The 19,525-nt window shown below is 35.2% G+C and overlaps 1 protein-coding gene across 1 annotated transcript in view; it reads left to right on the forward strand.

Annotated features, from left to right (window-relative positions):
- Positions 1–6,007: 6,007 nt before the first annotated feature.
- LOC141331700 (basement membrane-specific heparan sulfate proteoglycan core protein-like) overlaps positions 6,008–19,525 on the forward strand; it is a 75,398-nt gene continuing 61,880 nt past the window's right edge. Inside the window, exon 1 of the mRNA XM_073836733.1 lies at positions 6,008–6,451. Coding sequence (XP_073692834.1) covers positions 6,008–6,451 — 444 coding nt within the window. The remainder of the gene's footprint in view (positions 6,452–19,525) is intronic.

A 19,525-nucleotide genomic window follows, 5' to 3' on the forward strand; every position in this document is an offset into this window, starting at 1 on the left:
CTGTTGTTTTGTTGTGACTTTAAATTGGTTTATGTTCAGAGTTGATCTGTTTATCTGAATTTGTTGATCATCATCATTATTGAGATTCATACAGTGATTCATGATGTCTGTGTGTGTCTCAATTTTTTATTTTATTTTTTTATGTGGTTTAAACAAATTTTAGCGCACAATGTGTTAAAAATACCTTTTGTGCACTGCTGGATCTCTTGCTTTGGTATCACAGGGTTTGTGTTGCAAAACTGTATTAATTACACTTGATAGTCTGTGAATTACCCCACTTTATGATGATATCATTTTTATTAATAGCCAAAATCAGCTGAAAATCTTTGATTTCAGTTTCTTGTGGAGCAAATATGTTTTTAAACACACTGTGTTACAAAAGACAAAGGAAACTAAGACTAAGTCAAAGGCCAAGAGCTCAACTAAAGCAAACACTATTATGATGATTTAAAAAAAGATTTCATAAACATCCAAACCTCAGTTAATTCTCAATCAGAATATCTGTATACATATGAAATACAAAGTAAAGCTGGTTAAGTGAAGCTGGTAATGATATTGATGTTTAATCATCGTCTGCTGAGATCTTGAGAGATTCATTGTCTTCTTCATCTAAGGCTGTGGCTGTGAGTCAGTTGTTGTATTTGTGTTCGTCTCTTTTTCTGTTTGTGTTGTTTCTCTTTCCTTCAGTAAAAGAAGTTAACGACAGATGTTTGTCACTAATGACTTTAGTGAACCCATGTAGAGAGGAGTAAACGGTGGTGACGGGTTTATCAAACATACATCTATGCATGCATATCATGTTTGTTTGTCTAAGGCTTTGGTTCTCTCGCTTTTGACATTGCTGGCTAAATATTGCTAATTATTTATAAAAAGGACCAATCACAATGCAAATAAATGGCAGAAAATTACATTTTGGAAGCAAGTGCTAACTATTTTAAATTCTGAAGTTGCTGTGAGATTTTGAGGCTTGAACCTTACACATATCTTAAAATACTTCTAAAAACATTTGTATATTTTATATATTAAATATTTATATATATACGTATCCAATTACTAATGGTGGTTCAGTGTGCATATTACAGTTTTTTACAATCGTTTTTGCACTAATAACAGAACCGTAATGTCATTTTTCAAAACTCTAGACACATAATTCACAACCAATGATCAAAAATGCACATTTTTCAAAACACTTAACACATTTTTCAAATGCTTGGATACAATACACATAAGCCAAAGATAATTTGTTCATTGAACTTAAATCACCTGTTCAAAATGACACAACTTAACATCAAAGTATTACTATTTCAAAATGCAACTCACACATTACATCTGAGTTGAGTGTGTATTCATTTCATTACAAAGATCGAACTATCAATTGATACATCTGCTTAAAATGATAAATAACTGTTGCACTACTCTTTAAGCATATATTTTATGGAAAATAGTGCATGTTTAGATTATGACAGTTTCAGGATAGATCATTTGACACCAATTACCACAGAATATGACCCAGATGGACTACACTACACTAAAAAGGTACAAAACTATACCTTTTAGGGTACAAGTAGCTGTCACTGGGGTGTTACAAAGGGTACACTTTTTTGGGTACATAATTGTACAGTAAGGACCCATTGTGTACCTTTAAAGGTACCTTTATATGTTTTGTTGCCCAGGAAAAAAAATGTAACTCTGTGGTACCTCTTTTTAACAGTGTTATCTATGGATGTCATATTTCATTCTTTATCAGATATGGTTTCTATGTCCCCATGTACCTCTTTTAAAGAACACATTTTTATATTCAACATTACTGTATGCAAGATGTCACTTTTACGTAATTGCTTTTGTGGCTTTAATGAGTTAATGGCTACTCATTACTGCTGATTGATTTCACATATTTGTACGCATATATAAGTAAGATGAGTGGTATCCTACTGTAGTAGCCTACTCAACATAGTGAGGACATGGAGCCAGAAGTGGAAGGTGAAAGGCTAGGATTGCATGGTGGTCAAAGGAATAGAAGGGGACAAGCACCTCTTTTGAGAGGTGGCCGTGGGCCTCGTCATAGAGGAGGGCTTAGGCCTCACCAGAGAGGTGGCCATGGGCCTCGTTTGAGAGGTGTAGGTGAACGTGGTAGAGGACAAAACCACAGACCTAGACACCGGCAGCAACAGCAAAGGGTGTCGAATGAAATCAGAGCTATGGTTGTAGACTATGTCATAAATCATGGCATGACAATGAGTGCAGCAGCTACAATGTTTCAACCAAACCTCAGAAAATCATTGGTGGCCTCAATCATCAGAACTTTCCGCAATGAAAACCGGTAAGTCTTCAGAATCCACTAAAATTTAAGCTACTTGAAACTGTTACAGTGAATTAGTGTATGAAGCATGGCAGTGTGTACCACAGATTGTGATGTGATTTCTGTAAATTTGTTCTTATTGTGACTTTCTCCCTGCAGAATAGAGACTAGGCCACATAGGGGAGGCAGAAGCAAAATTCTGACTGACCAACAAGAGCAGGCTGTGGTCAATATGGTTCGGGTTAGAAATGATATTCGCCTTACAGAAATTCGGCAACACATCTTGGACAATGACGACATATTCAGAAATGTGGAAGCCATAAGTTTGCCGACTATTGCACGGGTGCTGAAAAGACATCAGGTGTCTTTAAAGCAACTGTACCATGTGCCTTTTGAAAGAAATACAGATAGAGTGAAGCAACTGAGGAATGAGTATGTTCAGGTATGATCAATTTGCCAGGTTTTGGGGGAGAAAAAACCCCTTAAACATTCTATCATTGTAATCGGTAATTGTTTTTGTCTTTTTAGAGGGTGATGGAGCTAGATGCTGATGAAAACCATCACAAATTCTTATTTTTGGATGAGGCAGGCTTTAACCTAGCCAAGACAAGGAGGAGAGGTCGGAATTTAATTGGCCAGCGGGCAACTGTCGAAGTACCTGGACAACGTGGAGCCAATATCACCATGTGTGCAGCTATATCAGAAGATGGAGTGGTTGGACGCAGACCTCGTGTTGGGTCATATAATGCAGTTCTCCTCATAGCCTTCCTTGATGAGCTAAATTTGGTCTGTAGAGCTAATGGTGTGACCTATGTAATAGTTTGGGATAATGTTCAGTTTCATCATGCTCGAATGGTCCAAGCATGGTTTCAGGCCCATCCACAATTTCTCACCCTGTATTTACCTCCATACTCCCCTTTCCTTAATCCAATTGAGGAGTTTTTCTCCTCATGGAGGTGGAAGGTCTATGATAGGCAACCTCACGAACAAGTCACTCTTCTCCAGGCCATGGATGATGCATGCAATGACATCACAGCAGATCAGTGTCAGGCCTGGATTCGCCATGCCAGAAGATTCTTTCCAAGATGTTTAGCAAATGAAAACATCCATTGTGATGTAGATGAGAACCTGTGGCCAAATCCACAAGACCGGGTTGATGGAAACATAGATGCATAGTGCAGTGAGGAACCATTCAGTTTACAGTATACTGTATTGTTTTTGTTTAGTTTTTTTCTTCTTTTTTAGCTAAATTTTTCCTTTGGAAAACCTATGTTGTGATTTATTTCATCAGTAAATTCCACATTACAGTATTTCAATGATACCATTGTGTCTGTACTATTCTCTCTAGTCTACAGTAAAATAATGAAACCTGAATCACATATTTTGTACAACTATATTTAATGATTGTACTAGCAAAAACACATTGAAACTATGGGTAACTTGTGTATGGGTGATCTAAAGTAATGTTCCTATGATATTTCATAATAAATTCGTTTTTTGAAACAATGCTTCTGCTAATGTAAGGCTTCCTCAAAGATATGAACACAATATGCAAAGTTTTGAACACTGGACAGCCTGTGTTACAAATAATGACTGTTTTGAGTTTTGTGTCTAGAGTTTTGAAAAATGACATTAAGGTTCAGTTATTAGTGCAAAAACGATTGTAAAAAACTGTAATGTAGGCAAAACATATTTTCTATATAAAATTTAATGTACTAAAATGAATGTAAACACTTTTTATTTATTTGTTTCTGTCTTCAAACATAAGCAGTATTGCAGACAACAGTGTTAAGAAAACACACTCACCTGATACTGTCAGCTGAACTTCTTTACTGTACTCTGAGTGCTGCTGAGTGTTTGACTGATATCCTATACAGCTGTACCCACCACTATGAGACCGATCCACAGGTGAGATTATGTAGGTCTGGTCTTGTGCTGCACTAATAACTGTATATACATCTTTATACCAGCTGTACTGCCAGTGTCCTGTCTCCTGTATGTCACATGTGAGAGTCACTGTCTCTCCTCTGAACACATTTTCTTCAGGAAGAACACTCACTACAGATTTGGGTTTCTCTGTGAAATGAGCAAACAACACACTTCATGAGTTAAAATTAAAAAAATCAAACTCCCTTTCAGTCAGCAGTGCAGTATCTGTTCTGACCAGCAGGTGGAACTATTTGAGTCCACAGGTTTCAACAAACTACAGTATTTATTTAAACAGCTGATGAGGTAATAATGGGATATGACACAATTAAATTGAGAAATAATGTCTGTGTCTGTTCTTACTTATCATCTCTTACAAATTTTCAGAAAAAAACAACAAAACAAAAAACCTTTTAATGAATAACTCTACAAAAAGGTGCACACAATCTTACAGACACAAATTCATTAATTACAGTGAAAAAAACTGTTGCATTAAGCTAGCTTGCCCTTCTAAATGTAACAATTAAAAAAAAAAAAATAGTAAAACTTAATTTTAAAGGACAATTCTCACTTTTATTTATTTATTTATTTATTTATTTTTTTGGGCTGCAACTTTCACTTTTATTTTTATTTATTTTTTATTTTTTTTATTGACAATAAACATAACAAAAGACAATATAATTTATAAACAACAAACAAACCAAATGACAAACAAATGGACATACATGCAATGTGTTGAATAACAATACTCCCCCATCTTCCAATACATGTAAGAAAGAGTTATTATAAATAAGTAATAATAATAACAGTAGTAGTAATGGTAATAATATATTATATAAATCCAGCATGTATCCATTGCTAGTTTTTTTTCCATTTGAATATATGTAAAGTTCAAAGTATAATTTTTTTTTTCCTTTTTCCTCCCTCCCCTCCCTCCTCTCCTCTTTCTTTCTTTTTCCCTCTCTCCCCTCCTTTTTTTTCTTCCCTTCTCCTCCTTCCCCTCCCTTCCTTTCTTCCTTCCCCTTCCTCTTTCTTTTGTTACCATTGCTGTCACCACCGTTGTCTTGAAAATATAGCTTATATAGTAAGTACATTTTAAAAAAAGCTAGAAAAAAAAAATAAAATAATAATAATAATAATAATCTTTAAACAGGGAAAGAAAGAGTGAGGAGGGAGAGAGAATGGAAAATGGAAGACAGACAGGAAGATGAGAAGAGAAAATAATAGGAGAGGGAATAATAGGAGAAGAGAGAATAATAGGAGGCCAGGGAGAGAGATAGTTGAGGGAGACTGTATTATTTCAAGCTCATGATGGGAAAATACCACGAGATAAAATGTGAACCTATTTCCTTTATATCATAGGTCTTAGGGAGGCCCCTTCTAGGGCATTGGCATGTGACCTATTCGCAGACTCTCCGTAATAGACCTGAATACAGGATGTTCACCATGATCCTGAAGTCTGTGCCTCAGCCGGATGTCTTCCCAGAGCCTTGTTTGCCAGACCCAGTGGCAGTTTTTTTTTTTTTTTCTTCTTCCCCTTTCCCTCTTTCTCTCCTTCCCTGGGCATGCGTCAGGTGTGAACTCACGTGAGCACGAAGGCAGATGTGAAATGGCGGCGCACTGCGGCCAGTAAAAATTACACCACCTAAGACGAAAAGCAATACTGTACATACTGTAGCAGTACATACGACACAAAGCGAAGGACTATTTCTTCTAGATCGTTACTTGTCTACAGTAATCGTGGATAGTTTGGAGGAGTTCATCGACAACTATTTTTATAAGATGAACGCCGACAAGCAGCTTTCCGAAGGACCACCGAAATCGGCCAAGAGAAAAAAAACAGACTCGTCCACCGATACAGAAGATCTGCTTACTACTGAAATCAAGGTCAGTGTACTTGATTCAATAAACAACAAACTGGATATACTTGGAGTAATTCATGAGGACATTAAAGAACTGCGTTCTAGCCTGGACTTTGCGTATCAACAAATCGATGATCTCCGTAGAGACAATAAAGAACTACAGACCTCGGTGCAATCACTCTCCTCACAAATTGAAATAATGAAAAAAGAAAGCATACAAATGAAAGAAACTATCCTGGATATTCAATCAAGGAGCATGAGAGATAATCTCATATTCTCGGGTATTCCTGAAAATGACTCTGATAATCCAGAATCCACAATTAAACACTTCATGCGCAATGAACTGAAATTACCTGCAGATACGGTAAATAATATCACCTTTCATCGTGCGCATCGTCTTGGCAAACGTCTAAAAGAAAGACCGCGTCCTATAATTGCAAAATTTGTACACTTCAAGCAAAAGGAACTGGTGAAAAGCAAAGGAAGAGAATTAAAAGGCACCCTTTTCGGGATAAGCGACCAATTCCCCCGCGAAATAATGGAACGCCGGAAAATACTGTATCCTGTTCTCAAGCAGCATAGACAGGCCGGGAGCCGCGCCTCGCTTGTAGTCGATAAACTATACATAAATGGACAATTATACAGAGATTCTAAAATCACCCCTTGGCTCATCTAAGTTTGGAGTCAAGCAGGGACAAAAAAAAAAAGAAGAAAAAAAAAATAAAAATAAAAAATAATAATAATAATGAAACAAAGAACCAAAGGAAAAAATAAATGCCTTCCTGTAATACCCTACTGATCCCTTAAAGAGAATCCCGTCCCTCCCCAACACAGTTTGTCTAGTGAACACTTTTTTTTTTTTTTTTTTTTTTTGAACCTGTCTAATATTCCACTAATTACTCATATTTTCAAAATGTCATTGTATTCTAGTGTCTCTTTTCTGGTATATTCAATTTTTGCAATTTTTGTTTCCTTTATTTATATGTCCCACAGAGCTATGTTTATTGGTTTACTATCCTTTCATATTATGTACATAGTTATCACTTTAAGTAATCGACAGACACTGTGTTTCTTCCTACCAAGTACTGTAACACCAGCTGTATGGCTATACCCATCAAAATAATTTCATGGAATATAAGAGGAATCAGTTCTCCGACAAAAAGAACAAAGATTTTAAATCACTTGCTCAAATTAAATGCAGACATTTGCTTCTTACAAGAAACACATTTAACAGAGGCAGAATCTCAGAAACTAACAACTAAATGGATTGGTCTAACTTTTCACTCTACTTTTTCCTCCAAGAAAAGAGGAGTATCCATTCTAATTAGACGAAAAATTCAGTTTTCTTATAAGTCAACATTAACAGATACTGAAGGTCATTATATCATTGTCAATGGAACTATAGGAAAAGATAATATCACTTTAGTGAACATATACGGACCAAACTTGGATACGCCCTCATTTTTTCAGTCATTATTTTCTGAGATACTTACTTTCCCCAACTCAAATATTATCATAGGTGGAGATTTTAACACAGTTCTGGACCCAAAAATAGATCGCTCAACATCTGCAACAAACAAAATAAATCATTCATCATCATTTATTAAGAATTATATGTCAGACTACGGGCTGACAGATATTTGGAGACTCAAGAATCCGAACAGTAAAGAATATTCATATTATTCCCCACATCATAAATCATATTCCCGTATAGATTACTTCCTGACAAATAATTCTATAACACATAAAATTGTTGACCCCATTATCCATGCTATTGTTATCTCTGACCATGCGCCTGTTAGCATTACTTTTCTTGCAGAACATCAGCCACTTCCCCCACCCAGATGGCGATTTAATACCTCTCTGCTTAAAGATATAGAGTTTATAAAATACTTTAAAAAGGAATGGAATTTCTTTATAGAGAGTAACAGTACAGAAGGAATATCTGCATGTACACTGTGGGAAACTGCTAAATGTGTCATGAGAGGTAAAATAATCTCATATTGTTCAAATAAAAGTAAAAAGTTGTCAGCAACAGAAAATTCTTTACAAGAAGAGATAAAGCGACTGGGTCATCTGGCCTCTCAAGGGTTGACAGATTCAATTACTAAAGAACTTCTGAGAACTAAAGAAGAATTAAATAAAATATTAAATCAAAAAAACGAGCAAATACTTCTTAAACTCAGACAACAGCACTTTGAATTTGGAGAAAAAACTGGCAAATTTTTGGCAAATCAGCTAAAGCAGCAAACAGAGAAATCAATTATTACATCGATAATGGATCATTCAGGCAATATAACTCACAGCCCATCTGAAATAAATGAGTCATTTAGATTATATTATTCAAAACTATATTCTTCAAACCAAAATGAATCACTGGAAGTAGTAGAATCTTTTCTGACTGGTGTCTCCCTGCCTGAGGTATCATCAATGCAATCAGAATATTTAGAAAAATCTCTATCCATTCAGGATCTTACTAAAGCACTTAATCATATGCCAAATAACAAATCACCTGGTCCAGATGGTTTCCCAGCGGAATTCTATAAACAGTTTTGGTCACTGCTGTCACCCATATTTTTCAACGCTACTTGTGAAATTTATGAAACAGGAACGATACCCCAACATATGAATACTGCGTACATCTCTCTCATTCCAAAGCCAAACAAAGATCACACCCAATGTTCCAACTACCGTCCAATTTCACTAATTAATGTAGATTTAAAAATCATCAGTAAAGCACTGGCCGGTAGATTAGAATCGGTGATGTCAACTCTAATACATCCAGATCAGACTGGCTTTATAAAAGGGAGACACTCCTCAGAAAATACCAGAACATTAATAAATATAGTTGATTTCTATAATAGTTTACCCAACAAAAACAAACCACCTTTTATAATTGTATCTTTAGATGCAGAAAAGGCCTTTGATAAAGTAGAATGGCCCTTCCTCTTCACTACTCTCAGTCATTTTGGTTTTAAGTCATATATCATTAATTGGATTAAAACACTTTATAATGCCCCAACAGCATCTGTTATAACTAATGGCATTTTATCAAAACCATTTCAGCTAAAAAAAGGAACCCGACAAGGTTGCCCACTATCACCACTACTTTTTACAATCTTTATTGAACCTTTGGCAGCAGCAATACGGCAATCACATAATATATCTGGTATTCAATCAAAACATTGCCATCATAAAATCAGTCTGTATGCAGATGATATTCTTTTATATATTACAAACCCATCCTTATCGCTTCTGTCAGCCCATAATCTGATAAGTGATTTTAGTAAAATATCAGGATACTCAGTTAACTGCTCCAAATCTGAGATTCTGCCTATTACCAAATTGAACTGGGATGTTGAACTAGAGAATTATCCATTCAAGCGAACAACCAAAATAATAAAATACCTTGGGATTCATATTTCATCCAATCTAAAAGATCTGTTTAAGCTTAACCATGCCCCATTATTACAAGAAATTCAAAATAACTTGGAAAGATGGAATAATTTGCCCTTATCTCTAATTGGCCGCATATCATCTGTAAAAATGAACATACTTCCAAAAATTAATTATCTATTCTCCATGATCCCAGTTACACCACCTTCCGGCTGGTTCTCCTCGTTAGACAGTACAATGACAAAGTATTATTGGAAAAAAAAAAAAGCTAGAATAAAACTATCCACTCTTCAGAGATCAAGAAAGTCTGGAGGACTTGGGGCACCCAACTTCCACCTTTACTTCGTCTCTCAACAGTTAATTTACATTTACAATTGGATACATAACCCTAATCTCCCTTGGTCAAATATTGAAAATGAGCTGGTTCAGTCATTAGATATAAAGTTTTTACCATTAATAGACAAATCAATAAAAACTCTCCCTGGTTACAAAAATAATACCATTAATACCACCATGAATGCTTGGTGGAAGTTGCATGATCTATTACGTTGTAGAGTAAAACCATCAGCCAATACACCCATATGGCATAATCCAATGTTTTTAATTAACAATAAACCTTTTCATTTCTCCACATGGAGTCAGAGAGGGGTAAATACCCTGGGCCACTTATATAATGGGGACCTTTTTATGACCTTTGAACATATTCAATCTAAATACAATTTACCAACTCAAACCTATTTTCAATATTTACAGTTAAAAGTCGTCATACAAAAATCTATTGGTTCCTGTACTCTGTCAAACTGTAACTCTCATATATACCAGTCTATTGAATCCTTAAAACCTGATAAACTATTATCACAAATATATAACTTCTTATTATCTACAGAAACCGACATAGTAGTTCCAGTTCAAAAGTGGACTAAGGACATGGGTACAGATCAAATTAGCTGGCAAGAAGTTTGCAATAACATTTATTCGATGTCCTGTAATGCTAAAATTCAAATGATTCAATATAAAGTTATCCATAGAACTCATTTCACAACATACAAACTGCAAAGAATGGGATATATTAAAAATAATAACTGTCCACACTGTCCAGGCACCACTGATGAGTATTTCCATGCATTCTGGCAATGTCCTCTAGTTCATTCATTTTGGTCGAAGGTCATGAGCAGGCTCTCAGATATCCTCGAGTTCAGCATCCCAGTTTGTCCAAAAATTGCTCTATTGGGAGACACTTCTACTCTACAGATTGCTAATCAGTTTAAACCATTTTTATTGATCTCATTAACAGTAGCAAAGAAACACATCTTACTTAACTGGAACGACAGAACAGCTCTTTCAGTAAACCAGTGGCTTAAATTATTGTCAGTCCATTTAAACTTAGAACAATTAACAGCATTTGCACATAACATTGATCCCTCCAAACAAACTTGGTCTCCTTTAATTCAATATCTGAATAGGGGAACTGATTCCTGTTTCTCTATATCTCTGTCTTAAAACATGAGAAACTAATGAGGAACATTCAGTGTCCTTTTATATAACTGTGAAGTACATATACTGTTAATCTATGTCTATTACATTGCTTATTGAAATGTCTTTTTTTTTCTCCCTCTCTTCCAATGCATAACATATTGAAAACATTTAAATGTTTATTTTCTTCATTCTTATTAACATTTAATTTACAGCAAGTAACCATGTGTTCTATTCTATGCAACTCCATTGTTGCCATTGCTGTTATAATTTCTTGTCTATATGTTATTAATTGATCATTTCATTTGCAAATGATTAAGGGAAAATAAAGATCCCTCTCTCTGTTTCTCTCTCTCTCATCCTATCATTCACCCCCCCTCCCTGAAATGGGAAAGACTTGTTTAAAAGAAAGAAAGGAGGAGGGGAAAGAGGGGAGAAGGAAGGAAGGAGGGAAAAAAAAGGGGAAGGGAGAAGAAAAAAAGAGGGGAAGGAGAGAAGGAAAAGAAAAGGAGAAGAGGGACAATTCTCACTTTTAATTAGTTGCTTATTAGCATGCATATTACAGGGATGCAAACAGAGGTATGGTCAAAAAGGAGTGAGATTATCGAAGCCCTTGCCCCCGCAGCAAATATCATATAATTGCATTGCCACCAACCTCTGCCATCCAGGGCTCACCCTATACACATACAAAGTTCTTTATAAAATACACAGGTTCTGTAACATCAAAAATTTTACAGCCCTCATCCACTTTCTGCACTGTAAGTGCCTGGCTCTCATCAATTTCTCTCATTCTGCAAATGAAAAGTTGCATATTTTAGCCTCAGTGTAGCATAAAGCAACCTGACATCTATAATCAGGACGTCTGGATATCCTATAACAGGGCTATTCAATTAGATTCATTTGAGGGCCGGATTATCGAACTGAAAATTTGAAGGGGGCCAAGGGGGTGGGGGCCGTCCTGAACTCTTTCTAGGGAGGCCTATACAATTACATTGAAATGCATATTCCCTAAAATTAACTAATATTACCAACACCAGCATCTATAAAAGGTTAACATTAGTGCTGTCTTTCAATCAATAAAAAAATAAATAAAAAAATCACAAATTTTTCTGTAATTAATCATGATTAATTGCATATTTATATATTTATATTGTCAAAATTTCACACTGAACCTCCAAATTAAGGTAGAAATAACATGAAGTATATTTTAAATATGTATTTAATGTCATCTTTTTACCAAGTAGCCTATTATTAATGAAGTATTGATATCAATACTGCTACTGGTGTCTCTTTTAAATGAATTTTCTCTCAGTTTTACATATTAATTATGTCCATTTCAACATTACAGTATAATTGAAAGCCAATATTTTCAACATTTAATAGGCTCTGTCAAATATATAAAAACTTTTAATTTAGGTAATTTTAAAACGATCTTCACATAAACTATCAATTGTATATACTTATACTACAGGGCCGTTGAATGCTTGAATCTGATTGGCTGACGAACGTTCTAGAGGTGTGCATTATATTCAGGGAAACGCACGGCGAACGTAGTTCCAGGCAGCTTTAGACCGCAGTGCATGTCTATGTCACTTCGCCATACGATTTCAGTTATTTCAAAGGTCTTTACAGCCCAAAACAGCAAAATAACTAAAACCCACAATGACACTGGCCAAACTAAATACAGTAAACATCAGGATAAAAACGACAGATTATTTCCATGTTTTTTTCCACAATATATTACGTTTTATTATGTACGGAAAGCTCAAACTCTATTTCTCTCGCCCTCTTCTCACTCACCTCACAGACGCACACACATAACAGTACAGTTTGCACTCGCGTTAGCATTCGTGCTAATGTTGTTAACGCAGCTCTGACGATTAACAACTTAAAAACGACATGACAGCTCTCACACGCGAGGTAACAACGGCGTGGTCTTGAAGAAAATGTTTAACTGTTAGTAGAGACGATGCTGCCAGTCACCCTTGAGAGACACAGAGGTGAGAGAGGTAAAGTTATACACTTAGTTTCTCTCCCTCACTCTTTCCGTCTGTCTGCTTGTCTTTCGGTCTGTCTAAACTTCATTATTAACGGCATTATTTTGCTATTAACAGCCCAAGCGTCGTTACTAGTTCTAAAATGACGTTTTGGAACTAGCAACGAAGCAGTTGAATGAGCTGCGTAAGAAATTAATCCTACTCAAAATAGGGTTTTAAGGATAAAAACGGGACGAATGTCTTGAAATATATCACTTGATCGATGTCTTGAGGTGTGGTAACTGTAGTATAAGCGGAATAATTGACTTCGGGCAGTAGAATTCTACGAAAATAATGCACATGCCATTATTTTCTAATAATTCTACGGCCCGAAGTCAATTATTCCTTACATAAACTATACAGATTATTATTGCCATATACTGGTTATCCATAGGGACCATGTGACGTCACTGTGCTTTATCGCCGCCATTTTTGTGTCCACGCTACCTATTTCAGTCTATGGTCACAGCAGCCACAACTACCATAGGAAGATCAACAAAACTCCCAGAATGTTCAGAACAAGGATACAATATGCCCGGGATCTGTTATTCTGTTAGCTGTAACAACAATCATCAGAAAAAAACCTAACTACAGTTTTATTCGATCTCAGCAGTGCTTGAAGTGGGTCGGTATGCATACAGTATAGCCTTTAGTGTACCGGTGTCATTCACGCAGGTGCTTTTCACAGCAAGGGTGTTTTTTTCGGCACGAGTAGTGGAATAATAATTAATTATTGAATAAGATTGTGAATCAGTACATTATAACCAAAATAATGCCTTAAAATGAAAAGAAGCATTTGTTTTGCGATTACATTCATTTTGAACCGATCAACTCGTGAGTCCAAAGATTTAGTAAACAAGAAAGCAATCGAACAGTAAGTTCAAAACAGTGCTAATGCAGAGAATAGTGACTTACAGTACATCCAGATGCCGTACATTATTTGTTTCAGTGTGTATTTGGCTTAAGAGCAAGATGTTTTAGATTATGCAGTGTTTCGTGAATTATGAAAATTAAATAATAAACGCTAAACTATTGTACTACATAGCGTTCGTCATTGCAACGCCTGCAGTAAAGTATATACATGTAAAAAGGTTCTCAAAAATAATCATATTTGTTTTGCTAAAACTATTTATGTACAATTACTCTAAAATTATTTGTCGTACAAAAATGGCACACAAGTTACACACAAACCATCGTCCCGAGTAAATGGTACCATTGTGAATTGTGACTGGCTGCACAAGTGGTGTAATAAACTAAACTAAAATGTTATTGCAGCCATATAGCTTGAATGAATACAAATGCATATTTTAAATACAGAAATCTCTTGCTTTTGGTGCTTGAATTTGTGCTTCAATAATGAGATCCAGGTTTAGGAATACACAAGACGTGAAAGACGTCTTCCCTCAGGTATATTTTATGTTTTCTTGGCTTGCTGGATGTTGGGCTTATGCTCAATAATCACTTTTTTTTTGCATTCGCCAAAACTAATTTGCCGAAATCTAAGAGCGGACTGTAAGGGAATTAGTGCCGTCAGCGCGAGTCTTGTTCGCTCTGAAGTAGTGACCAGTATTCTTCAAGGTCTTAAAGCCTTCATCGAGCGACTACGTTCACAATAATTTACACTTTTTGTCCTAAACATACAATCAAGTCAAATACACAGTGTGGGAAGAAGTAGTAAAAAGTAATTTCTTATTTCAATTTATTATTAAATCTAATTTAGATGCGCTGTGTCTGTTGTCATATCGGACACAAATATGGCGGCGAGCATAGCGGAAGTGACGTCTTTGGTACCCATGAATAATTGTGATTTTATGTATTTTAATTTGACATAAGTGTTTGTTTACCACAAAGTATATTTTGGCCATCAAAATAACATTCAAATTGGATCATAAGAGCTTTAAAGTGCTGAAAATATTTGTGCAAAAAGCTTGAAAGTCATTTAAAAGTGCTTAAATTTGTCTCTCAAAAGGTTGTACAAACCCTGAAATGAATACAGTAATAACATTCGACTATGCTTAAGTTGGTGTTACTTCTGGTTGTCTGACATAGCCTACATCAGCGCTGTTTAGAACAGAATAATGATTCTCCCTAGATCTTGTAGCAACCTTAATTCATTCTGGGCGAATTCAAACACTTTTCACTTGATCTCGCAGCACTGTGCAGTGTCGCAAAATCAACTTTGGTTCTCGAGTAAAGGCTGTTCTGAGCTCGGACAAGCGTGTTTGTGTTGTGGTCCTAGCTGATAAACGGTCCGCGCTGCGCAGCTCAAACGTGGCGCGCTTCGGTTTCTCGTTCGTTTCGTTTGGCGTTCTATTTTTCTCATATGAAACAGTAATAGCAGCGCTTATGAGTTGAATAACGCGGTGGTCGCGCCAGTGCGACAGCTCACAAAATTTCGCCGCACCGGCAGAAAAAAATGCGACCATTTGGTCGCAGTCTGGAGCCCTACAAGCGCTTGATCAATCTGCCGTCTATTGATGTTGCGGTCTCCGGTAGATTGTTGTTGTTCTTGGCTCTCTTGCTTTTCTTTTTTGGCTGGCCCGGGCCAGTGTTGCCGCCTAGTAGACAAACTAATTAGTGCAAAAACACTCCAACGTACCCCCCCCCCCCCCCCCCCAAACAAGAAAAACTCATTGGATCTGCACGATTCACACATGTCCCCCACACAGCCGTGAAAAAGCCGGCATCCGCCAAAAGGCGCGCCGTTTGCATCCCTGATATTATTAGCACAATGGCTGTTTATAAGTACTTAAAAAACACATAATAATGCTAATTAATAAACACACTTAACAAATTTAAAAGTTCATCCCTAAACTATACTGTGACAAATAAAATAAAAAATAAATAAAATAAAATAATCTCAAGAGTGATTGAATACATTTCCTTTGTCTGTTCAAGATTACAACAAATCAACTCTCTGGCAGATTTTAATAATAATAATAATAATAATAATAATAATAATAATAATAATAATAATAATAATAATAATAACAATAACAACAACAATAATAATAATAATAATAATAATAATAATTATTATTATTATTATTACAATTAAAAAACTTTCACATTTAAATATCATACATAGAAGATTCACTTATTAATTATATAAAATATAAGATTATATACGATTATAACTTATATATTATATATAAGATCTTGATTAATATATAATGACAATATACAAAATGCATTTATAATGTATTGCCCACATATTTTTAGAGATTAAATAATTATTGTCAAATGGATTGCAATTATGTTAACATTCCCTTTATATGAGTATTTAACTTTTGGTGTATTTAAATAGTACAATCAAGTACATTTTGTTCACATTAAAACACAGCACTCAAATACTTTATGCTAAAAGTATACTTACTGTTAAATTGTGAATTTCGATACACAATCTAAACACATTGTAAAAGTACATCTATTGTGTAGACACTTCATGTTGTTTTTCATCATTAATAAAGTAACTACTTGAATGTTAGAAATAATGAATTTGATTAAATGACTGTAATTGTAATTGATGTAAATGTAAACACCCATAGACTGAAAGGCAAATAGAACACACTTTAAGCAAAAACATTTCTGGTATTTCTTTTTTTAAAACATTGAGATAAGAATGTACTACAAATGTACTTGCTTGTATTTAAGTATTTTTGAGTGCATTTGTACACTTTAATTTTCTACCTGGCCATGACTGATTAATTGAATAAATATCAAACACTGCAGGAAGGTTTAGCATAAAGAGAAACTACACAGACAGATGATTCTGTGTGAAGATGTATGACAGCAAACAAATGACATAAATCATCAAAGAGACAAATGTTGTATGCTGATATATCCATGTAGACAAATAAACTACTACAACACAATTCACATTTGTTCAATGAAGTGAATCAAATACTGCACAGTACCTTGAGTGAGTCCAGAGTAGATGAAGGACATCAGCACTACAAGCAGAAGAAACACAGATATCAAGCATTTCCATTCATTCAACAATGCAAATCACTCACTGAAATGTCTAATGTTTCTTCTAAATGAAATTGAGATGTACACTTTATACAGTAAAACACTTGCACATGCAAACACATTGAAAGTAAATAGTGAAGATAATGCGGTTAATGTGTAACACGGTTAACTGTTACTCGTTCCTACTCCCCACTAGGGGGCGCTGAAGGTTAAAAACCTCAAGTATTTAACCAGGTAGCAGAGTAGAGGTAGTTAGATTTGTTTGGAAGAGGGAAGCATGGTAGTGCCCTATTTCCTCTGCAAATTTCATGTGGAGTCCTGATTGAGAAACTTTGTTTCCATTTCAATCATGTAAGTTAGTGATGGGAAAATGAAGCTTTTCGAAGCACCGAGGCTTTCCCATCAACTGTATCATAAAAAGGTTCGTTACTCGAAGCTTTTCAACATGTTGCACACTAATGACATCTTGTGGACAAAGGTGGAAAAAGTTGCTTTCGCGTCACAGATCTTAAAGCGATTTTTAACAGTTTCATCAAACACATCAATTTGTGCTGTGTCAGAAAAACAGTAATTTTACTCGAATTGATCTGTAAATAAACATTTTAATAAAATGAGGCATATATGTCCAAAGTAAATTAAGAATAATTTTGACTAATATTAGTATTAATTAGAAGTGCTTGTGAAGCAAGGATAACTACAAAATGGATATGCACAAAACTACACATGTACACATTTATTCGTATTATGATTTATTCTTGACAAAAAGTGTATGACACTTGATACTTGCACAAGGGGTTCACGTTATTTGAATCAGAATATGAAGCAGTCACGTGGTTGTGCGCGAAAACGAAGCTTCGGACGTCACAGGTCACGTGGTTATGGACAAAACGAATCAAGCTCCGGTACAGTGCTTCACTGTGAGATGTTTCGCTTTTTTGATACAAGCTTCGAAGCTTCGGTGTCAAATGTCACATCACTAATGTAAGTTCTGTTCTTCTTTTTTGTTTGTGTGTATTTAAAGTATTTGATCTCAATGTTTTCTTTATTTGTTGATTTGTATAATTTGAAGTGTAGGCTTTTCAGTTAATGTTAAGTTTTGTTCTTTTGTAGATGGACTTTTTAAATGATACTTTGTATCTGGGTTTAAAACCACATAAAAGGCAAAGGCTTTACTGTCATGGATGTCAAGGAAACCCTTCCCAATGGATTATTTGTGCTGCAGTTGCTTTGTGGATTGTCTTGAGTCCGGAATATAAGTATTGATTAAGTGGACCATTGTTTGGGACTGTCTGAAAAACCTTTTTTTTGTTTTCTTTGTCATCTCGTTTGAAGATACAGGATTTTGGATAGGGAATACCGTCTGGGCCAATTTTTATTGTTCATTTTCTGTATGTGTGTTTTCACAGTAATTGATGTGTATCTCTGAAACTCTGATAATTTATAATTATTCTATTGATTTTGTTTCTTTTGTTGGTGATTAATTTACGTTCTTCAATTCATGGGTTGTATATGTAGATGTGTGAGATTGTATTGTCGGTTGTTGATCAATGACTGACGTTTGAAACTTATAGCATTATAAAAAGGGTCTGAGAAAACCTGATCTAAGCCTTTGTGTTTATGATAATATGCTGGGAAGCCTAAACTAAGAAGTCTTTTTAGTTGGTGGGGCCCTCCTCATTTTTTTTATATAGTTACGAGCCTCTATTGTGGCCAGTGGTTATAAATGTTTCACACCACTGACTGTTCACTAAAAAAAAAAAAAAAAATAATAATAATAATAAAAAAAAAAACTACAGACTCCAAACCACATTAGGTCAAAGTGTTTGAGAAACACAGCCTCACTTCCTGTTTGACGCTGACAGTATCAATTTAATTGTGACTTTACAGTAGCCAAAATAATTTAAACATGTAGTGCGTTTTCACAAAGCATTTTAAATAAATGAAACCTACTTTAGTTAAAGTCTGCATGAACCAGAAGTTGCTGCTGACTATTTCAGTGTAGTGATGTATTTCCAACTGAAACTGAATACTGAATAGAGGACAGGGTTTTATTTTAATGCTCCTCCTCTCTGTCTCTCACTCATAGCAAACTAACTGTTAAAGGGCCGTAAAAGATGTTCTGCACAAAATATATATTCATCAGAAATATATATATTATATATATACACATACATACACAGTACATACAGACCAAACGTTTGGACACACCTTCTCATTCAAAGAGTTTTCTTTATTTTCATGAAACTTTGCTGGAAGGATCGCCTGTGTCTCTCTACACATGAACTCCAACATTGAGAACATTGAAACTTGAAGCTCATCAAGAGAATGCCAAGAGTGTGAAGAGCAGTAATCAAAGCAAAAGGTGGCTACTTTGAAGAACCTAGAATATGACATATTTTCAGTTGTTTCACCCTTTTTTTTTGTTATGTATATAATTACACATGTGTTAATTCATAGTCTTGATACCTTCAGTGTGAATCTACAATTTGCATAGTCATGAAAATAAAGAAAACTCTTTGAATGAGAAGGTGTGTCCAAACTTTTGGTCTGTACTGATATAT

This window comes from Garra rufa, chromosome 3 (genome assembly GCF_049309525.1).
Source record: "Garra rufa chromosome 3, GarRuf1.0, whole genome shotgun sequence".
Classification (NCBI taxonomy): Eukaryota; Metazoa; Chordata; class Actinopteri; order Cypriniformes; family Cyprinidae; genus Garra; species Garra rufa.